This window comes from Leiobunum rupestre, chromosome 7 (assembly GCF_980474605.1).
Source record: "Leiobunum rupestre chromosome 7, qqLeiRupe1.1.hap1, whole genome shotgun sequence".
Taxonomy (NCBI): Eukaryota; Metazoa; Arthropoda; class Arachnida; order Opiliones; family Sclerosomatidae; genus Leiobunum; species Leiobunum rupestre.
In genome coordinates, this window is record NC_143390.1 from 21,484,033 (window position 1) to 21,506,184 (window position 22,152).

The 22,152-nt window shown below is 35.4% G+C and overlaps 5 protein-coding genes across 9 annotated transcripts in view; 2 read left to right on the top strand and 3 right to left on the bottom strand.

Moving 5' to 3' along the window:
* The window catches only part of LOC149935123 (homeobox protein TGIF2-like), a 32,980-nt gene extending 31,017 nt beyond the window's left edge, over positions 1 to 1,963 (bottom strand). The window contains exons 1-2 of one of the 3 annotated variants that reach the window (XM_090154331.1): positions 1,798 to 1,930; positions 1,228 to 1,493 (exon numbers count right to left, since the gene is read on the bottom strand). In XM_090154331.1, the coding sequence (XP_090010457.1) occupies positions 1,228 to 1,246 (19 nt within the window). In that variant the 5' untranslated portion in view covers positions 1,247 to 1,493; positions 1,798 to 1,930. Of the gene's footprint in view, positions 1 to 1,227; positions 1,625 to 1,797 lie in introns of those variants that run through there. The other 2 variants (XM_090154330.1, XM_090154333.1) reach the window with 2 other exon arrangements.
* A 175-nt stretch (positions 1,964 to 2,138) lies between these two features.
* Positions 2,139 to 4,210, top strand: CSN5 (COP9 signalosome subunit 5). Its single transcript, XM_090154329.1, has 5 exons — positions 2,139 to 2,388; positions 2,453 to 2,687; positions 2,744 to 2,872; positions 2,942 to 3,205; positions 3,877 to 4,210. Exons 1-5 carry the CDS (start codon positions 2,255 to 2,257, stop codon positions 4,114 to 4,116), a joined length of 1,002 nt encoding a protein of 333 aa, XP_090010455.1. The 5' UTR covers positions 2,139 to 2,254; the 3' UTR covers positions 4,117 to 4,210.
* On the bottom strand, positions 4,185 to 7,180 carry LOC149935125 (lysosomal-associated transmembrane protein 4A). Of its 2 annotated transcripts, XM_090154335.1 has the most exons (7): positions 7,133 to 7,180; positions 6,757 to 7,048; positions 6,123 to 6,327; positions 5,973 to 6,052; positions 5,604 to 5,909; positions 5,439 to 5,534; positions 4,185 to 4,712 (listed from the first exon to the last, which is right to left on the bottom strand). In XM_090154335.1, the coding sequence occupies exons 2-5, from the start codon at positions 6,895 to 6,897 to the stop codon at positions 5,670 to 5,672; spliced, it is 666 nt and encodes a 221-aa protein (XP_090010461.1). In that variant the 5' UTR covers positions 6,898 to 7,048; positions 7,133 to 7,180; the 3' UTR covers positions 4,185 to 4,712; positions 5,439 to 5,534; positions 5,604 to 5,669. The 2 variants fall into 2 exon arrangements, with proteins under 2 accessions (XP_090010461.1, XP_090010462.1); XM_090154336.1 differs by lacking the exon at positions 7,133 to 7,180 and having other exon boundaries at positions 5,973 to 6,049; positions 6,757 to 7,126.
* Positions 7,181 to 7,633: 453 nt separating this feature from the next.
* LOC149935126 (uncharacterized) lies at positions 7,634 to 21,841 on the top strand. Of its 2 annotated transcripts, XM_090152775.1 has the most exons (17): positions 7,634 to 7,770; positions 7,835 to 7,978; positions 8,562 to 8,686; positions 8,771 to 8,839; positions 8,917 to 9,008; positions 10,077 to 10,152; positions 10,230 to 10,292; positions 10,360 to 10,413; positions 10,494 to 10,549; positions 10,879 to 11,000; positions 11,131 to 11,280; positions 14,082 to 14,195; positions 14,257 to 14,476; positions 19,306 to 19,430; positions 19,512 to 19,750; positions 20,729 to 20,829; positions 21,690 to 21,779. In XM_090152775.1, exons 1-16 carry the CDS (start codon positions 7,762 to 7,764, stop codon positions 20,823 to 20,825), a joined length of 1,755 nt encoding a protein of 584 aa, XP_090008901.1. In that variant the 5' UTR covers positions 7,634 to 7,761; the 3' UTR covers positions 20,826 to 20,829; positions 21,690 to 21,779. The 2 variants fall into 2 exon arrangements, with proteins under 2 accessions (XP_090008901.1, XP_090008902.1); XM_090152776.1 differs by lacking the exon at positions 20,729 to 20,829 and having other exon boundaries at positions 21,690 to 21,841.
* The window catches only part of stmA (Protein EFR3 homolog stmA), a 33,745-nt gene continuing 31,358 nt past the window's right edge, over positions 19,766 to 22,152 (bottom strand). Inside the window, exons 13-15 of the mRNA XM_090152774.1 lie at positions 21,536 to 21,624; positions 20,851 to 21,006; positions 19,766 to 20,542 (exon numbers count right to left, since the gene is read on the bottom strand). Coding sequence (XP_090008900.1) covers positions 20,357 to 20,542; positions 20,851 to 21,006; positions 21,536 to 21,624 — 431 coding nt within the window. The 3' untranslated portion in view covers positions 19,766 to 20,356. The remainder of the gene's footprint in view (positions 20,543 to 20,850; positions 21,007 to 21,535; positions 21,625 to 22,152) is intronic.

Below are 22,152 nucleotides of genomic sequence, written 5' to 3' on the forward strand. Positions count from 1 at the left end.
GAAAACTGTTCAGTAAGCTTACAAGATTCTTAGGATCCACCTCGATACAAACTTACAAAGGCTAAATAGTAGCGGAATCAATATGGTATACGAATGACAGTGACATATGAAAATTTGACATCTTTACCATTACAAGTATTTTTTTTGGGGTCCGTTTCACGTGGAGCTCTACAGACACGTGACGATTCTAAAAATGTCCTCAAATATATTTTTTTAAGTTTATGACTGAGTGAAAAAAAATATTCGGTGATGTCAAAAAAAACGATAGGTAACATAAGTTTATCTCCGGAGATAAAATGTTTTATATATGGCCTCAATATTACTCCCTTCATACATCAATTCCCCAAAAGCCCTTTTTCCCAGTGTGATAACGAATGCATTCGAGTGCCTACCTTCTTAGCAGGGGTGCCTTTTAATACCCCCCCCCCCCCTAAGTACATCTCTTAGTTGTATATTTATACTACTGTCCCTACTGGTAGACTGTATATTTAGGTTTTCCTTAGTTCTGTCATTGTATGTTTAGTGCTCTTACATTGTTAGTTTGTTATGGATCTCGGATCACCCCCGGGTTACTTTTGAAATATTTACCAAATAAACCGAACTATCGAGTAAAATTCCGGCCTAAAAGTTAAACAAAATGTTACGGAGGGCATTTTTATCGAATCGGCTCAAAACGTGTTTTAAAATGAATTTTATTATTGCTTCGGGGAAACCAATGGTCCTAAATATTATATAAAAATGTAGCCTTGAGGTTGACGGAAAAACCGGAGTTTTCGGCGTGTTGAAACAAATTCCATTACAAAACAGTCGATAATTATAATTGCAGCGACCCGAACGCCGAAGTTTTGATTACATTAAAAGGGGGGGAAGGGGGTTGACCTCATTGGTAACGCGTTGCGACAGTAGGCTAAAGGGTTTGACAACACCAAGTGACAGTAGACTGCTAAATGAGGAAAACGTGCTACACTTGTCTCCGAGCATCGATAGCCGAAAAATTACAACCATATTGGAACGATTTAAATCGCTGTTTAAGTTAAACAGTTATTCTAAACTACCTGTTATGACCCGTCATTTGACACAAAAGATGCAAACACTGAAACACGTGCGTAAGCCTAGGCCTAACGGAGCTTGTACCACTACGGAGGACAGTAAAAATCGACATATTGGACGTAAACGGCATGCCACGTGGGGTACCCACTTTTAAAGTACGAAAACACAACAGCTTACCTCGTTGTTTGGTCTTCATCTTTCTCGCCCGGATATTTACCGCTATTTCAGACTTATAATAGGCTAAAATAATTTTACTTTCAACCAAATAGTTACGTGAAAATAATTTTATCTCTGAAAATTCACCCCGAATCTGTTAACTTTCCTCATGCAAAACCGCGTCGCTACCGCGGAAACGCCAGATTGAAATGTTTTTCCTCCACTGAATGACGGTTGGAAAAGGCTAAAAGCACGTTGACTTGTCAAAGCGTTGGCGAACGAGGAAGCTAGCGAATGTAGAGGGAAAAATACTGCGCGTCAGAACTTTTCCCGCGTTTCCACTATGAGAGCTCGAGAGTGTGTGTAGGATGAAAGATACTCAGCGGCAGGATGAAATACCAAATTTCGAAATTGTACTTTTTATCTTGTCCGCATCTTTATCGCCATCTATACGCAAACACTCGAGATGCTACATTGCTCATTTCACACGTGACAGGATGGGACGCTTTTGATATTTTGAAGAAACGTTAAGCGGATCGTAATTCTAGAGGCAGCTCAAATATTAAACCATTTATTTAAAAAATTAATTACCTCCATCGATTTCTTTAAAATCTCCTGGAGTAAATAATAAATATTCTTTTGGTTCAGTCGTTGATGAAACTACTTTATCATTCATCCAAGGCTCTGCCACACGTTTCATCATTAGAGTTTTTATATCCTGGCAAAATAATTAAAATCGATAATCAAACAGCCAAACTTATCAAATTAATAGACCAACTCATAAATTAAATTGGAACATTTGAGAGCATGTGCCTCGCCGCTTTAACAGCAGCTGCTAACTGACGTTTCGTAGTGTCCCCTCCCACCGCCCCCAAAGTAAAATTCAAAATAAATAGCTCTTTTTCGCCATCTCACGTGAAGTTTTGAAATTAAATTGATAAATTTGCATCCGTGACGGGCCGTCTCTCATCTGTGACAGTCTTATTTGCCCAGTTCGGATAGTCTTTCTTTGTACAATAAGCAATTAACTTAAATATTTAAAGGAAATATGGATTCTGCAATGGCTCAGAAGACATGGGAAATGTCAAATGAAGTAGATACAGTGCAAAGCGTTGATGATTTATATAAGTATAATCGTCGACAACAACAAGATATTTTGACGGCAAAGCCTTGGGAAAAAGAGTACTTGACCAAAATTGTCAGATGTTAATGATCAGTAATTTTAATCCAAACCCTAATTTTCTAGTCCTCATTACTTCAAAGATATAAAAATCGCCGCCTTAGCATTGTTGAAGATGGTGATGCATGCTCGTTCCGGTGGCACTCTTGAAGTTATGGGTTTATTGCTCGGAAAGGTGGATGCTAACACAATGATTGTCATGGATTCTTTTGCCTTACCTGTTGAAGGGACCGAAACACGTGTTAATGCTCAAGCTGAGGCCTATGAATATATGGCAGCTTATACTGAAACTGCAAAATTGGTACTTTTGAGAAAATGAAATTATTGTGGCTGTTAATATAAATTGATTAATTCTAGGTTGGAAGATTAGAAAATGTAATAGGCTGGTATCATAGTCACCCTGGATATGGTTGTTGGCTATCAGGCATCGATGTCAGCACACAGATGTTAAATCAACAGTTCCAAGAACCATTTGTCGCTATTGTGGTATTACTATCATAGCATTAGCGGAATTGACTAACAGATATTCTTAAAGTATTTTTCTTTACTAATTAGATTGATCCAGTGAGAACCATTTCTGCCGGCAAAGTTAACTTAGGCGCCTTCCGAACCTACCCAAAAGGGTACAAGCCCCCGGATGAAGGCCCGTCCGAGTACCAAACAATACCTCTAAATAAAATTGAAGATTTTGGAGTTCATTGCAAGCAGTACTATTCCTTAGAAGTTTCTTATTTTAAGTCTTCATTGGACAGACGCCTCTTAGACTGTTTATGGAATAAATATTGGATCAACACGCTCAGTTCTTCAAGTCTCTTGACTGTAATTCTCAATTGATACTACATGGTGTACATTGTATACGATACACTTTGCATGTCTATGATTCCCATATAACCAGTTGTGGTTGACTGCCAAGATTTTCACTTGAGCCTTGGCACATTAAACCTTGCCTCGCTGTTTTTTACCATTTAAATAAGTTAATTTATATGTAACTAGACTAGTTAAGATCATTATAAATTTTCAAGAACTTCAGTGTGAGAATGAACCCCAGGCTGCTTAAGTTTGTTAACCGTTTTCTATTTTTATCTGAGGCATTCGCAAAGCCAGTGAATTTGAAAAAAAGTTATTGTCATATCAAAGTTAACATAGACCTCGTACCCTAGATTCAAAAACAGTTTATAATAAAGTTATTACCCACTTCCAGCACATGACCTCCGAAAAATAGGCCTCCATCAGTCCCTGTAACGGGCTATCTATAGTTCGTTATCATGGTAACTATGAAGCAAAGTTTTTCAGAGTTCTGGTAGGAAGTGGATTAACACTGTTGGCGATGTGCAGGGCAGTGATTTCAAATCTAGGGAGCAAGGTCTGTTAGATGTAGTTTGAACACTTATTTGATTCCTCGTAATATTAATGGAGCCTTAGACATTGCAAATTTCAACACCATAATTTATCGTTGCGACTTGATAATAACTTTGCTAATATCATTGCAGAATGCAGACTATACGACAGCCCAGGTTTTTGATTTATCAGACAAACTGGAGCAGTCTGAATCTCAACTGGGCAGAGGTGGATTTATGTTAGGTATTGACCCCCACGAGAAGAGAACTGAAGACAAGTTGGCCAAAGCCACTAAAGATTGTTGCAAAACGACTATCGAAGTTCTCCATGGCCTCATGTCACAAGTGGTGAAAGACAAACTGTTCAATCAAGTCAAGAAACCACAAAATTGATCCTTAGCAAAGAAGAAAAAATAACACTTGAAAATATTTGTAAATGACTTGTTTCTTTTTCCCTCAAATAAAATTTAAAGAAATTTAATTCCCATATTGTTTTTTATTACATACATTTCATGAATGGGGCGTTTAAATTACATTTCAAAGGGCACAAAAAGGTTTTTTCTTTGTTCAAGGTCATAAAATTCAAAGACTCATTTCTTATAGAACAACTATATAGGGAAATAGACATTTATTACCCCAAATGCAAAAAAAAACAATAAATTAATAACCATTGAGAAACTTGTTCAAAAAGGAATTGGGGGTGTGATGGTAAATAAAAACCAAGGTTCACCTCTCTAGTCTAATAAGAAAAACTAATATTGTGCCTAAAACAGTTCATTAGATGACTAGTAGGGGTACTTTTTGAGAAAAATATCAACTTTTCACTAAGCAAGCTGCTTTGTTTCATGATTTTTTTTGTTAGTATGGTTATTATTGAAGAATCAAACTTAAAGGTTTGTCGTTTAAGCAGGTACTTGAACAGTGGGAGCGTATGGTGGGGGTGGAGGTGGCATTTTCGCAATCAATTCATAATCTGGTTGCAACAGAGCCTGTTTGGAGAAAAGCGATGATAATACAGTTAATACTGAATATGATATCAAATTATGGCAAAGGCAAAATATCAACACACCATCGCATGTCCAAATTTTTTTTTTTTTGATATTTTAGATAATACTGAACATTTCTGTGTCAAAATTATTTTGCAGAAATGAAAATTCGCGGCATATTAATTTTTGAAAATTAACATTTTTTAGCGTTACCTTTCACCAAAATTGTTGTAGGTGAAGTAGGATACGCTATGGACTTAGAAAATAAATAAGCAATAAAAGTCCAATTTCTTTTGCGGAAATGGTTAAAATAGCTTAAATTAAATGTTAGTAAAACTTTTTAAATTTTGTTAAACTGCCCACATGCCCTCTGCAAATTTTGGTAAAGCACCTATTTTCGAACACAAGACGAGTGAAAAAAATTATCGCGGCACCATCCCATTCTTGCTAATCACAATGGGCCACCTAGCATCACGACCTAGAGGACATATTACCATAAAAAAATAGAAATAAATACTTTGTCCACGCCCAATATTGCACAAAACAGAAAAGTAACGCTAGAAAACGTTAATTTTCAAAAATTAATATCTCCACGAATTTACATTTCCGCAAAATAATTTTGACACAGAAATGTTCAGTATTGTCTAAAGTATTCAAAAAGATAAAATAAAATAAATTGGACCTGCGTTGGCGCGTTGTTATTCACCCAAAATTATTCAAAAAAGGTACCTCGCCATCAACATCAATGTACGTTTCAACCAATCTTGCCATTTGTTGGAATTTGAGGTATTTGTAGCATGACCAAACAATTCCCATCATGTAAGCCTGACCGGAAAATATATAAAGAGTTTTAGCTATAATCAATAAGCGCTTCACATTTTCAATTCTTATTACCTTAACAACCTAGAAATTGGGCAGATAAAGAAAAATAGTAAATGAAATTGTTACAAATTAAAATTATTAGTTATAAAAATTTAAAATGATTTGAACCATGTAAATTATGAAGCAGGTCATAATGAGGGCACAGAGCCATTGTGGGTCCAGAGCCAACAATTCCTTTTGCAATGGAATGTCTTTGTAATGTTCGATCCAACGCCTGACATTTGGCATGTATGAAAAGTAACCAACAGCGGTCAAAGCCGATACAACAAAGTCAAAGATTTGTACGCAAAAGAATGGCATCAAACAATTGGCACGTCCCTGAGAAAAAAATAAATCAATTTAAGAATGACGTTTCCTATTGGTTTTGAAATAGATACCTACTTTTATGGTTCCATAAAGCAATAAGGCAGTGATACCACCCATACAAATTGTGATCATTATTCCCACCGGAATATCTTCTACTTAATATAAAATAACACATAACTTGTTTGTAAACAACTATTTTAAAATAAACTTTTAAAGTATAATTACGTGTGCAGGCTTCTTTCACTAGAGAATAGCTAGAAGAGGCGCCACCGCTTAAGTCAGGTATCGAAGGTGTGCCCAGAGAATCATTATCCGATGGATTAGCAGTCGGAGATGGGCTATTGAATCCAGTCCAATTTGAAAATCTATCTTTCACTTCTGGATGAACCATCATGCTTACGAAAAGCACTAAAACCATACTGTTTAAAATCTATTCAAAAACATTCTTATGAGTAACGCAGACAACCCTTTGAAAAAGTAAAAGGTAATAGTCAAGGGCAGTGGCGTCGCTAGGGTGTTTTAGGCGGCGCTTGAGCCACCTGTAAAATTTCTGAAGCGCCACCTAAAATTTCCGAAAAGCGCCTCCTAAAATTCAGAATTTTTGTAATTCACTTGGCTAAAAGTTTCTTCGATCTTAAAAATGGGAATTAACAATTTCATTTTTCCTAGCCGGCCTCAATATTTTAACTTTACAAACTTTTTGGGAGAGCCCCTCTCCCTATATCACTCAATGGCGCTTTAGCCTAAGGCACGGTACAGGGCTGAATAGTACTTATGGCTTAAGCGCCACCAGTTTGGAATATCTGGTGACGCCACTGGTCAAGGGCAAACCCTTTGGAAAGTTGCGAAATATAATTACCAAATGCCAGATTCCAATGATCATGGCTCCAGTTCGGACATGAAAACACAAGCAACATCTAAAATCATTATTACTCGCTAAGAGCATCTGTTGAGATTGTTGTGTTGGCTGATGTTGAGGAAGCATTTTGTCGACTCTCATAATACCTTCAAGAGCCCTTTCTAAGCCTCGGTTCCTTCTTCTAACAAAAATATAGCTGGCGATTACCGCCGCTCAAACTACTTCTAATATCAGAGCTCTTTAACTTCCGATTGGTGGACGTCCTCTATAAATTAAAATCTAGAAACAAGAGCTATTCAAAGATAAACGAAGATGAAATTAACTACAAAAATATCCGTGGCCAAATTTCGGATCAAAACAACTTAATAATTCATACCCCTCTTTCCTTTCGAGTCATACGTTGTTAGTGACGGTATGACATCATCTATAATTATTAAAAGCATTCTCCAATCAGAAGAAGCTCTCGCTCGCGAAAAAAAAAGCGAAATATTTAAACACATTAAAACAGGATTCGTTAAATAATCTTGTTTATGATCTAAAATTCTTGCATAAAAATAACATAAAATGAAAAACATAATATGGCCATAAAAAGTTGCCTATTTTCTCATTAATGGTAATGAGGTTTACCTTGGCGTAAACTTGTAAAAGGAAAGAGTTAGTAGATTTAAATAATACCAATAATCACAGAAAAACACGAGAGTCCTCTTTAGGAGGTAGATAAATGAAAAGCGAAACACACTGTTGTTATAGCAACACAAACTTAATATTGATCTGTTTTTCCGGTACACAGCCTCATAATATTTCCCCACTAACCCTTTTGTTTCAGTAGAAAGAGCTAAGTCTAATAGCGGGATACATATCATAACTCCTTCGGCGTGGGAAAGTACTCAATCAATTATATAATCGTGATTGATTACAGTTTCATCATCTTACGTAAAAATTAGGTTGCTGGAAAATGTACTTGAAAAAGGGACAACTATTATAAAAGAATAGTGAAGAAACTCCATGCTACTTGTAAGAATAAGGACTTATATTTCGATAAAGACATACTATTAATTACTAATATTTCTACCGTAAGTCCCAACAACGGACCAGAACTACTCACCATGACTTAGGACATCAATTGGCCGGAGGGTTTGGTGCTACTTTGGGAGATTACGAGGAAAAAAGGAAGAGATTAGCGGATGAAAGGCGAAACGATTATCAAAGATTCTTGGAGAAAGTAAATATCATTTAATGCAATAAATAATACAATAAATTAAAATGCAAAATGGCGTACAAAACTGTCTATGGTGGGCTTAGAAACGCAAAGAAAAACACTTCAAACCTCGGTACTATGTTGTCTAAAATTCGCTTTCCAAAAACTATTTAATTAACTATTGCTTAATTAAAGTGTTGTTGGGTAAATCACCATTCAGTGTTTAAAACTCTTGGTACTTTGCGTTAAAAATATAATTTTTGAATTAGTAAGTTACAAACCTTTTCTTGAAAAATTATCTTCCTACACAAACACGTATAATACGTTGTACGTTTTGTAAAATGGTGGTTTAAAACCCATGTCATTTTGTTCAAAATTAAGCACTACGAAGTCATATTGACTTCTGGTTGTTGCTGAGAGTTTGTTGGTGTTGTCAGAGAAGTTAGTATTTAGGGGATAAGTTAATATTTAGGCTTCTTCTCTAAGACCTTCCTGAAAATTAAAAAGATATAAACAAATTATAACATCTTTAAAGATGAGGGGTTATACTTCGTGTAATTCATGAGTAAAAATTAATTCAATTATTTAATTTTCACGTCTTGTGCAGAAAAATGAAGAGGAGCTCAAACTTCGAGAAAAGCGCGTTCGACAACGAGAAGAAGCTCATCAGAAACAGGAAATGGATTACCGGGAAATGCTACGAAGGAAGAAGCAAGAAGAAATGAGATACAGGTAAGTCATTTCCCTTCGGAACTCTCCGACGCGCGTGACATGCAATACGTTTAAATTTCTGTTCCCTTTTCAATGTTCCAACAGAGATGTGAATGACTTTGGAGCCTTAGATTGCGTTTCTTCCACTGAACCCCCCGCTCAAAGTAGCACTCAGTACGCAATTTGCAATACGATAATCGCGGGGAAATCCTATATGTCGACTTTCTTTCAATTAATATTTACTTTCACAGACCTAACGAAACTAATTTGGGTAACGGCAGCAGTATGTCTCAAAGAGGAGACGGAAATCATTATTTGACGCCATCTCCCGCTCAGTTTCAAAGTAATTTTTTTTGATAGATCTGAATTTCTTTAGCAAGCACTACCTTTATCGGGAAAAATATGCATGTATCATCAGGAATCCATAACGCTACTTGGAATGAGTATCTCCCCATATCCCCTGTGGTATTTTGTGGCGGAACATTGTGGGAGGGGCTAAAAACGTGTATACAGCCTTAAAAGACGTCAAATTCAGTGACAAGCAAAGGCTTATAAGCTCCGCCTACTATGTTCCGCCACAACGGCGGGGAATCGAAGCCGTTATTCATTCCAAGTAGCGTTATGGATTCCTGGTATCATAAATAGTGGCCACGTGAAGAAACAATAGATTTTAATCCTATTTTTTAAATATGGCCGTTACTGGTGATACGATCGCGCATTTTTTAGTCAGGAGAGGGATGGGGAAAATTGTGTTTTACGTTTTAGTAATTAATTAATTAATTATTAATTAAAGATAATATAGACCTTTGTACGCTAGATTCGAAATAACAGCCTCGCACGTTGTCAATAGCGTTTACCCACTCCCTACGGGAACTCCGAAAAAATTGCTCCATGTAACCATCTATAGAGTGTTGTCGTCTCATACGATTTTGAAAACCTGCAACGTCACAGCTGTAGTGTTAATAGTGGCCGCCATGACAGTTACCGTTTTTTATCAATAGGCAAATTACAATGGTGACGTCGCAGGATTTCAGACGACAACACTCTCCACGGCCAACTTTGATAACGCACTGTTGCGCGAATAGCGCGTCATCAAAGTTGGCCGTGATAGGACAATTGAGTTGTTTCAGTTCGTAGCTTTGGCTATGGCTGCCATTTTGTGCGGGATTTTTTCTCTATCTGAAAAAGCATAGGTGACGTCGTGTCACGTGATACTGAAATCACTGTATACAGCGACCGACGGAGGCCGAGTTTTCGGAGGTTACGTGCCGGAAGTGGATAAACGCTTCGTTACAAAACCGTCAATCAGAAAGCTCTCAGAATTCGAATCTAGAGTACCGTGATCTATATTATCTTTGGTTAAAGTTAGATCCATGAAAATCATTGAAATTTTAAAGTATAACAATTCCAGGCAGGGAACGTCGCCGATCACGAGTTCTAAGCGCTAGTCCTAACATGATGACTTCGAATTACGCTCCTCAGAATGGGTAAAAGGCTTAATAATCATAACGCGTTGTGTATGAGACCAATTAATTTAATTTTATACTTACAAATACAACTGCAGAGTGAATCAGGGTGAATCATATTCTCCAAGCTTCACGGAGAAAGAAGTTAAAAAGAGACCTCAGTAAATATACCAAATCTAGTACGTAAGTAATTAGCTAATCCTCGGTAATTGCAATTCTATGTAATAGGGCACTACCCGAAGCTAGACCTCCCTTTATGGACGAAAGCAAAAGCAATCACAAGTAATATAAAAAATCTTATCTACCTTCTAAGTTATTAAACCCGTAAAAAATTAGTAATTAAAAGTAATTATCTCTAATAGGTTTTACCAACCAACCGCAGTAACAGTTCCCGTGCCGTCCGATACGGATAAAGCACGTAATTATAATTACATTCTGTATATTTTTTGGCCTACCTAAGATTGACCGGCGTTGACGCAAAAATCGTATTAGGCCTATGCTTAGTTTCCACTAGCGCGCTCCCCAATGCATTTTTCTTTACTCGCGTCAAAACGTTTGTACTTTGAGTGACGCACCGTTACGCGCGCTAGTGGAAACGAAAGCTTAGGCCTAACGAAGATTTTTGCGTCTACGCTCAACGGTCACGGTTTAGCCTTATTGAAAACCAGGCTTTCAAACTTATAATTTGACGTTGGCAAAGCGAGCGTAACTAACGACTATTTTGTGTTAATTTTTTGTTGCAAAAAGCGACTAGCCAAGACTACGGATGGCTGGGTCCGAAAGACGACTGCGTAACGCGCTCGCTTCAAGGCAACTGTAATAATAATCCCAAAGCGGGCCAACAGTACCGGGACGACTTACAAAAACAAGTAAGAGGTCCACACCCTCGGATGACGCGACCCGCCACCCCTTTTTGGAGCCATTAGGAAGATTTATCTGACACATTAACGCTCTTCGGATAATTGAAAAGAAAGTAAACGCGTCTCTCCCGTAAAACAGATTGAAGAGAAAAAGCGGAGGCTGGAGGAAGCCAAGCGGAAGGAACGGGAGGAAGAGGAGAAACTGGCCAAAAGAATCGAGGAGCAGAGGCTCAAGATGCAGCGGGAGTACGAAGAGGAGATGGCCGCCAAGAAGGAGAAGGAGAAAGAGGTACAGCCATTGAATTTGGAATAGTACCGATAGTATTACAGTTTCAAGCTGCCTTCCGAGAAACCAATTTTTCAAAATTGAGAACACTATCATCATTTGTTGGTGGCGCCATCCGCTGTTAGCGGCGAGAACTATGAAAATGATTTTTTCCAATATTCCACCTTGAAAGGGATAGATGGCGCCACCCTATAATGATAGAGTTGACGGCTGAGTGCTCATACTCGAAATTTCAGAATTTGTTTCGCGAAACTACCACTCCCGAACGCTCCTATGTATTTCTACAGGTACTATTCCTAATTCAAAGGGTACAGCCCCCCTTTTAAGGGTCGCTGGTTTGAAACAACGAACGGGAGATTTATGTCTGGTACTTGGCGGCTTTACGAGTTATTTTGAGATCAGCGTAGGAGGGATAAGCCTTTCCTAAAGTCAGGTGTCCATTTTGCTCGTGAAGTCTTACTCTAGTTTACGTCATGAGGTAGCACGGGTAATTTTAGTGAAGTCTTAAATCTGAGCAAGTGTTTTACACACCCAGATTTAGATACGCCAAATTATTAATTTATCAACTTACGATGTTATGATTTGACCTGTTGGTATTATACCCTTTTCAGACTAGGCCTATTTTAGTGGAGTCTGAAATTTGATGTACGTTTGTACTCGAAGTGTTTTACACACACAGATTTGCATACGCCAAATTATTAATTTATTAACTTATGATTTTTCCTGTTGGTGCTATACCCTTTTCAGATGAGGCTTATAAAACCGGGCTTACAGGGAATATGAACCTCCCAGTGGCGTAACGAATTGACGTGGGGCCCCGGGTTGAACGCTAAAAAGGGGCCCCCACCCTACGTGTGATTCCCCAATTTCCCACCCGGGCCACCCCTTCTTGTTCGCGATCGCTATGGGGCCCCCTAAAGGTCGGGAGCCCAGGGAAACTTGTCTGGCAAACCCCGTGTACGGTACGCCACTGGAACCTTCATATTTATGATGGATCAAGGAATTTCACAATTTTTCCACCAGATTTAACAGAATAGGTTAGATTGGCGCTAGTTACGTTAAAAACAAATCTTAGCTTACTTTAGCAGACGATTTTTCAATTTAGTTCATACTCCCTTTAAGACTCCCGTTTCAGTAAAACTAAATTTTAATAATAATAATAATAATAATAATAATAATAATAATAATAATAATAATAATAATAATAATAAAAATTTAAATCGAAAAGGATTTCCTACTGTATTAATGCTAATTTCCTGACCTTTATTCGATACTGATATTATGGACTTGCTCTTGTAGTATATTTCGCCTTGGTAATATTTAGACACTAGAGGGTTCTGTGCTAAGTACTAAACCTAGATTGCGCAATAGCTCTGAAAATCAGTTCGGTGATAACTTTTCCTAATTGACATACTTATTGTTATTAAGTGACTTAAGCCGGGTTTTCATGGTAGCTTGTAGCGTGTAAACGAAAAGATTGAGTAATTTTTATTTGGTGTGAAGTCTTATTTTGTTTTTAAATTTTGGAGCTGAAGCCGCCACCCACTCGCTTTCCGCGTTCACAGTGACCTCTACATTTTACCGTGTTTGCATAAATACGGGGGTGGTGGCCCTTAAAAAAAATTGTACACCGAATTTCCGTTATTTCCAGAAATATCCAAAATATTTCCGTTTACGTCTCTAGATTTGCAATATTTATTTCGATTTCTCGATTTCTATAAATTTTTCAAATATTTCTGTTTATTTCTTGATTTATATAAATTTTTAAAATATTTCCGTTTATTTCTAGATTTCCAGAAATATCAGAATTTTTTCCGTTCATTTTTAGATTTCCAGAAATATCAGAAATTTTTCCGTTCATTTCTAGATTTCCAGAAATATCAGAAATTTTTCCGTTTATTTCTAGATTTCCAGAAATGTCAGAAATTTTTCCGTTTAGTTCCAGATTTTCAGAAATATCGGAAATATTTACGTTTATATCTCTAAATTTCCAGAAATATCGGAAATATTTCCGTTTATCTCTCTAGATTTCCAGAAATATCGGAAATATTTCCGTTTATCTGTCTAAATTTCCAATATTTCTTTAGATTTCCAAAATTTCTTTAGATTTCCAAAATTTCTTTAGATTTCCAATATTTCTTTCAATTTCCAATATCTCTTTCAATTTCCAATATCTCTTTCAATTTCCAATATCTCTTTCAATTTCCAATATTTCTTTCAATTTCCAATATTTCTTTAGATTTCTCGATTTCCAGAAATATCGAAAATATTTCCATTTATTTCTCTAGATTTCCAATATTTCTTTGAATTTCTCGAGATTTCTAATATTTATTTGGATTTCTCGAGATTTCTAATATTTCTTTCAATTTCCAATATTTCTTTAATTTCTCGATTTCCAGAAATATCGAAAATATTTCCATTTATTTCTCTAGATTTCCAATATTTCTATGAATTTCTCGAGATTTCTAATATTTATTTGGATTTCTCGAGATTTCTAATATTTCTTTCAATTTCCAATATTTCTTTAATTTCTCGATTTCCAGAAATATCGAAAATATTTCCATTTATTTCTCTAGATTTCCAATATTTCTTTGAATTTCTCGAGATTTCTAATATTTATTTGGATTTCTCGAGATTTCTAATATTTCTTTCAATTTCCAATATTTCTTTAATTTCTCGATTTCCAGAAATATCGAAAATATTTCCATTTATTTCTCTAGATTTCCAATATTTCTTTGAATTCCTCTAGATTTCTAATATTTATTTGGATTCCTCTAACGATCTTGACTTTACGACATAAACAGGCGCAAAGAAAACACGAATTGTTAATGCAAAAACAAGAAGAAATGAAACGAGAAGAGGAACAAAGGAAACGAGAGGCCAGACAAAGGCGGAACGACCAGCGGGTCGCCGAAGTGGTAAAGGGCCTTTGACCTGGTTTTAAACTACGGGTAATCGAAAACCTCTGATTATTTGCAGAAACACGAGCCGGGTCGCGCAATTCGATCGCCGCCCATTTCCACTCTGCGACAAGGAGGCAACGGGGTCAATAATAGGTCAGAGTCGCCGCCGATACCCACGCTGAGGAAAACGGAAACTTCCCGAATGCAATCTCCCCCGATACCCACGCTAAGGTCGAAAACCGATAACGTCGTCACAACGAAAAACTCTCATCCAACCACTCAAGACACTCCACGAAGTGAGTTGATATTAGCCAATAAAGATGGCCCGTAGGTGGAATATTATTGTTATCAGAAGTTTATAAGAGAGGAGTATCCAATTTCCTATGTTCAGATTGGCCAGTTTTTTCAGATTCAACTTTTCCAGGTTTTCCTCGGCTTATTTTGTTCCAAAGTTTTTTACCCATATTTTAGTAAACCAAAATTAAATTCCCTGACATTTCCCGCAAATTTTTTTACCTATATTTTAGTAAAGGTTTCCTATATGCAACCAAAATTAAATTCCCTGATTTTTAGACTAATTTTTAAAAATCTCTTGACTTTTAGACCCATATTCAAATTCCCTGATTTTTTTAGACTAATTTTTAAAAATCTCTGACTTTTAGACCCATATTCAAATTCCCTGATTTTTAGACTAATTTTTAAAAATCTCTGACTTTTAGACCCATATTCAAATTCCCTGATTTTTAGACTAATTTTTAAAAATCTCTGACTTTTAGACCCATATTCAAATTCCCTGATTTTTTTAGACTAATTTTTAAAAATCTCTTGACTTTTAGACCCATATTCAAATTCCCTGATTTTTTTAGACTAATTTTTAAAAATCTCTGACTTTTAGACCCATATTCAAATTCCCTGATTTTTAGACTAATTTTTAAAAATCTCTGACTTTTAGACCCATATTCAAATTCCCTGATTTTTTTAGACTAATTTTTAAAAATCTCTGACTTTTAGACCCATATTCAAATTCCCTGATTTTTACAGAAATTCCAGGTTTTCCAAGTACTATGGAAATTCTGTATATTGATAATATCATTAACTTGAAAAGTGTAGGTTGCAAAGGGTCACATTTCAAGCGAATAACATGGTGATTTTACCTAAATTTGTTTAGAGAAAATTTAAAATATGACGTACTTTGCCCTGCAATAGCTTTGTAAAACTATTACGTCAATAACACAAATCAGTTTTTACATCTGAAAACCAAAACCACGTAACTCTTTAGTGGGCATCTTCCGCGTTGAGTTTGCAAGTGCTCTCCCCATTGGGGTTAAAGGGGGTTTCACTCGAGGTATTCAGTTTCTCCTTTCCATAAAAACTTAGAAGGTTTATTATTATTATTATTATTATTTGTCGCTGGTTTCAAAATTCACCCCTGGAATTAAAATATTTCTTCACAGACAAAAACCACGTAATTGAAGTTACGTGGTTTTGATTTGCAAGCGACGATAAGTAAAATGTCGTTACTAAGCGTAATTTTAAATTTTGCATCGTTAGAAGGGTGTATTTTGGGCTTAAAACATGTACCTTCGCATACTACATGTTGATTTTACAGAGCACGTTTTGGAAGAAAAAATTGCGGTACAAAATATGGCATGTAGTACAAGACATTATACAGCAAAGGGCGGTATATAAGAAAAATGCTATAAATATAGGAAATGTGGGATTTTATAGGATCGTTTCAGAATCATAGGAAAATATAGGATTTTATAGGATCGTTTCCGAATCATAGGAAAATATAGGATTTATAGGATCGTTTCAGAATCATAGGAAAATATAGGATTTTATAGGATGGTTTCCGAATCATAGGAAAATATAGGATGGTTTCCGAATCATAGGAAAATATAGGATGGTTTCCGAATCATAGGAAAATATAGGATTTATAAGATCGTTTAAAAATTATAAAATATATGATTTACAGGATCGTTTCAGAATTATAGGAAAATATAGGATTTATACTATCCTTTCCGAATTATAGGAAATATAGGCTTTATAGGAACGTTTCAGAACTATGGGAAAATATAGGATTTATAGGATCGTTTCCGAATTAAAAGAAAATATAGGATTTATACGGTCGTTTCCGAATTAAAAGAAAATATAGGATTTATACGATCCTTTCCGAATTATAGGAAAATATAGGATTTATAGGAACGTTTCAGAACCATGGGAAATATATAGGATTTATAGGATAGTTTCAGAATTATAGGAAAATATGGGATTTATAAGATCGTTTCAAAATTATAAAATATGATTTATAGGATCGTTTCAGAATTATAGGAAAATATAGGATTTATAGGATCCTTTCAGAATTATAGGAAATATAGGATTTATAGGATAGTTTCAGAATTATAGGAAATTATAGGATTTATAGGTTCGTTTCAGAATTATAGGAAATTATAGGATTTATAGGTTCGTTTCAGAATTATAGGGAGTTATAGGATTTATAGGATCGTTTCAGAATTATAGGGAACTGTAGGATTTATATGATCATTTCAGAAATATAGGGAACTATAGGATTTATATGATCATTTCAGAATTATAGGGAACTATAGGATTTATATGATCATTTCAGAATTATAGGGAACTATAGGATTTATATGATCATTTCAGAATTATAGGGAACTATAGGATTTATATGATCATTTCAGAATTATAGGGAACTATAGGATTTATATGATCATTTCAGAATTATAGGGAACTATAGGATTTATATGATCATTTCAGAATTATAGGGAACTATAGGATTTATATGATCATTTCAGAATTATAGGGAACTATAGGATTTATATGATCATTTCAGAATTATAGGGAACTGTAGGATTTATATGATCATTTCAGAAATATAGGGAACTATAGGATTTATATGATCATTTCAGAATTATAGGGAACTGTAGGATTTATATGATCATTTCAGAATTATAGGGAACTGTAGGATTTATATGATCATTTCCGAAATATAGGGAACTATAGGATTTATATGATCATTTCAGAATTATAGGGAACTATAGGATTTATATGATCATTTCAGAATTATATAGAACTATAGGATTTATATGATCATTTCAGAATTATAGGGAACTATAGGATTTATATGATCATTTCAGAATTATAGGGAACTATAGGATTTATATGATCATTTCAGAATTATAGGGAACTATAGGATTTATATGATCATTTCAGAATTATAGGGAACTATAGGATTTATATGATCATTTCAGAATTATAGGGAACTATAGGATTTATATGATCATTTCAGAATTATAGGGAACTATAGGATTTATATGATCATTTCAGAATTATAGGGAACTATAGGATTTATATGATCATTTCAGAATTATAGGGAACTATAGGATTTATATGATCATTTCAGAATTATAGGGAACTGTAGGATTTATATGATCATTTCAGAAATATAGGGAACTGTAGGATTTATATGATCATTTCAGAATTATAGGGAACTGTAGGATTTATATGATCATTTCAGAATTATAGGGAACTGTAGGATTTATATGATCATTTCCGAAATATAGGGAACTATAGGATTTATATGATCATTTCAGAATTATAGGGAACTATAGGATTTATATGATCATTTCAGAATTATATAGAACTATAGGATTTATATGATCATTTCAGAATTATAGGGAACTATAGGATTTATATGATCATTTCAGAATAATAGGGAACTATAGGATTTATATGATCATTTCAGAATTATAGGGAACTGTAGGATTTATATGATCATTTCAGAAATATAGGGAACTATAGGATTTATATGATCATTTCAGAATTATAGGGAACTATAGGATTTATATGATCATTTCAGAATTATAGGGAACTATAGGATTTATATGATCATTTCAGAATTATAGGGAACTATAGGATTTATATGATCATTTCAGAATTATAGGGAACTATAGGATTTATATGATCATTTCAGAATTATAGGGAACTATAGGATTTATATGATCATTTCAGAATTATAGGGAACTATAGGATTTATATGATCATTTCAGAATTATAGGGAACTATAGGATTTATATGATCATTTCAGAATTATAGGGAACTGTAGGATTTATATGATCATTTCAGAAATATAGGGAACTATAGGATTTATATGATCATTTCAGAATTATAGGGAACTATAGGATTTATATGATCATTTCAGAATTATAGGGAACTATAGGATTTATATGATCATTTCAGAATTATAGGGAACTATAGGATTTATATGATCATTTCAGAATTATAGGGAACTATAGGATTTATATGATCATTTCAGAATTATAGGGAACTATAGGATTTATATGATCATTTCAGAATTATAGGGAACTATAGGATTTATATGATCATTTCAGAATTATAGGGAACTATAGGATTTATATGATCATTTCAGAATTATAGGGAACTATAGGATTTATATGATCATTTCAGAATTATAGGGAACTATAGGATTTATATGATCATTTCAGAATTATAGGGAACTATAGGATTTATATGATCATTTCAGAATTATAGGGAACTATAGGATTTATATGATCATTTCAGAATTATAGGGAACTGTAGGATTTATATGATCATTTCAGAAATATAGGGAACTATAGGATTTATATGATCATTTCAGAATTATAGGGAACTATAGGATTTATATGATCATTTCAGAATTATAGGGAACTGTAGGATTTATATGATCATTTCAGAAATATAGGGAACTATAGGATTTATGATCATTTCAGAATTATAGGGAACTATAGGATTTATATGATCATTTCAGAATTATAGGGAACTATAGGATTTATATGATCATTTCAGAATTATAGGGAACTATAGGATTTATATGATCATTTCAGAATTTAGAAATATAAGACTTGAAGGATCGTTGAGAACCCTACATGTCCTGACTTTCTAACCGTATGACATCCGGAAATATGTTTCAATATAAGTAAATAAACCTACGCAGCCCATTTTTACCATTTAACTACGAAAAATGGTGATGGATACTTCTCTCGTAAGAGTAGATCATGTACTTCTGCATCCACGTAACCCGGCAAATTGACCTACTTTATTCTAGCCTTTGAAAAAAAACCGAGCCTAGAGACTCCTCCGCCGGAAATTGTCGACCAAATTACTCAATTTCGTCAACTTCTGTTGGACGAGGAGAAGCGGGAATTAGAGGGGAAAAAACTCTTGCAACAGGTTGAAAAAAATAACGGAATTAACGATAAGCCTCGGTCTTTCTCGTCTTACATAATTGTTCGCTTTTTCTTTGTGGCTAAGACGACTTATCGAGTCACGAGCAATCACTTGGTGGAAGTTCCTCACTCCTTTCCTCTACAGAATGACGCGAAAACCGAAACCAAACCGGAAGTGGTTTTTGAAACGACCAAAATTGCCTCTAGGATCGTGCAAAAACCTACTGTGGCCAAAGAATCGGAAATGACGTTGCGGGAAGCGGCGAAACCGGAAACGGTCACCCGGGATACGAGTTGCCAAGTTTCCAGCCCGAAAAAACCCAAGTAAGTTTAATTAAATTTTTCGTTTTAATATACGACCAATTTTGCTTTATTCTTCAGGAATATAATTTGTTTTTGTTTTCATATGAAATAACAATAACTGGTCTATTATAACTATTTCATGCATTTTAACAGTTAAAAATGAAATTGACAAATTTCCCTCTGTCTCCGAATAATAGAGGGGTTAAGCCCGCGCCAGAAAACGCGTAGGGTTGAACGTGTAGCATTGTAGACGTAGCTTTATCACGTAGAGACTGATTACCCTACACGTTTTTCGAGCGAGAGTGGGCTTAACCCGTCTACTAAGTGTATTAGCGAGTCAATAACGACCCCAGTTGATCCATAAATGACGTTACGCACTTCTAAATAGTTAAAGAAATCGCTAATGTCAACCACAATGTTCATCAAACTATCAGAATTTTTTTTTACTTAAAAAAATTGGTCTTCTAGATTTTGTTTTAAGACTGTAGGTATATATTATTTTTCGGTTTATTATTACAATTACGAAAATAACGATAATCATTCGGTTACTTAAAATTTGAAGGATATTATGACGCTCCGTTTTATTTTTAACTATTTATAAAACTGGTTAATGGAAGGATATTTGTTTTAAAATACGAACAAATCTGGAAATTTAATGGGGTAAACTGGTGGTAAGGGGGTAGAGTTATGGGCGTGGTTGTCTTCGACCCTTCCCGGGGTCATGGGTGACGAGGGTCTGCTACTGGTGTCCGGGGTGCTCGGAGCTGGCAGCTTGCCGAATATTTCATTCAGCTTATTCTGCAAGTCAACCGTCTAAGCGGAAAAGAAATGGAGAACCATCAATAAAAAGAAAACAACAATTTATTTCTCTAATCGCGCGACAGATGGAGCCACAAAGCGGGTCGTGGTACTTTGCCAAAAATAGTTAGATAAAAGTGATTTATTTATTTTTTTAGATATTAAAGGGGCGGATTGTATTTTGTTTTATATTTAATTTAGACAAGAACAGTGGCGCAGTGGGTCAAGTCGCAAATGTCGCAAAACGGAAGCGATCGAGCGGAAGTACCAGCCGATACGCGACCCGCGAGACGATTGACAAGGTAGGAGATATGGGGACGTACTTCTTCCGTTTTGGAGACGAGCTCGTCGAAGGGCGTGGTTCGGAACCTCTCCACCACCCTCAGTCGCTTCTCGGCCTGCTGCTCCCGTCTGGTATTCAACGGCTCCAGAACCAACTTCTTCAGGGATTCTATCGTGATCTCTTCTTCCGGTTGTTTCTGAAAGAAATATATACAAAACCATTTCGCAAAGGCCTACGCAAAAAAGGACTCTTAAAGCAAGTGTCGGCTGGACGTGAAGCAGCTCTTTTTTCAACAGATGTCGCTAGCATCGATATAAAAACAAGATAGTTAAGCTACATTTTGACCCAAAAGGCGGGTACTTATATGTACCCCTCGCCTCGCGTTGATTGCCTCGTTTGTAAATTGATCAATAACATAAATTACAGTAATTTTAAACAATATATTTTATATGGGATATATAATTTAGGTTAAAGTCCACTAAAGAGAGCATAAGAGGTCTAAATATAATAGTCTACAATGACTTACTGACGACGGTATCATTTGGCTATTTTAAACTTTAGCTTCCTTTGCCATAAGTAGATGGCACCACGCTCTCCAGTAAAGTCTTTTTTTTTTCGAAAAATCAGATAGATTCATGGCCATCTCTAATAACAGGAGCCTTTTCATAATACAGGTGGCAATGATAGAGCCGACAGTTGCTTTAAAAGATAAACGATTGGGTTACCCTCGTCATCCCGGGGGAAGAGTTGACACTGTCCACTTCGACGTTAATGGCGTTCAAGTCGCTGATGCTTCTCGTCACAGTTATTTCGCCTGTTTACGATAAAACAGCTCGAGGTTATTTCAAAGCGTATATTTTTTCTATTCGTCTTTTACAGGGCCACTAACGAGCACCTCAACGAATTGGTACGAAACATGGCTAGAGAAGAGACACCCGATTTCCACTTTTACTACCACTAAACTAGCATTTTTTATGAATTTCTAATTATTTGTACTCTTTCAAACTTATAATAAAATAAAATTTTTGTTAACTAAAGGTTTTTAAATAGCCTATATGCAAAAATAGCACAGTCTACCCGCGTAGACAAGAATTTACATCGTGTTGAATCTCTGGGATATTTTTAGCAGTCTAGAAAAAGAAACTACTGGATCCGTATCTATTAGCAAGCTTGGTTCTTTTAGAGTAGAGGCGCTTGTAGCGCTACAGTGTCCGTTATTGGAAATATTCCCACCCAAATAACCGAACAACGTTTGGAATATATATCTTTACACGCGTGCTTTGTATTAGGGTGGAACATTTTCGCGATTATCTCGGTAGTAGCGCTGTAAGCTATGCAAATT

Bases quoted from the DNA above. Each gene is read 5' to 3' on its own strand.
- CSN5 (XM_090154329.1), top strand. From the start codon at position 2,255: ATGGATTCTGCAATGGCTCAGAAGACATGGGAAATGTCAAATGAAGTA. The intron at 2,688-2,743 runs GTACTTTTGAGA...GATTAATTCTAG, and splicing joins ATACTGAAACTGCAAAATTG to GTTGGAAGATTAGAAAATGT. The intron at 3,206-3,876 runs GTAATTCTCAAT...ATATCATTGCAG, and splicing joins GTTCTTCAAGTCTCTTGACT to AATGCAGACTATACGACAGC.
- LOC149935125 (XM_090154335.1), bottom strand. From the start codon at position 6,897: ATGAGAGTCGACAAAATGCTTCCTCAACATCAGCCAACACAACAATCT. The intron at 6,053-6,122 runs GTAATTATACTT...TTTTATATTAAG, and splicing joins AGTGAAAGAAGCCTGCACAC to TAGAAGATATTCCGGTGGGA. The intron at 5,910-5,972 runs GTAGGTATCTAT...TTTTTTTCTCAG, and splicing joins TGCTTTATGGAACCATAAAA to GGACGTGCCAATTGTTTGAT.
- LOC149935126 (XM_090152775.1), top strand. The intron at 9,009-10,076 runs GTAATTTTTTTT...TAACAATTCCAG, and splicing joins ATCTCCCGCTCAGTTTCAAA to GCAGGGAACGTCGCCGATCA. The intron at 11,001-11,130 runs GTAAGAGGTCCA...CCCGTAAAACAG, and splicing joins GGGACGACTTACAAAAACAA to ATTGAAGAGAAAAAGCGGAG.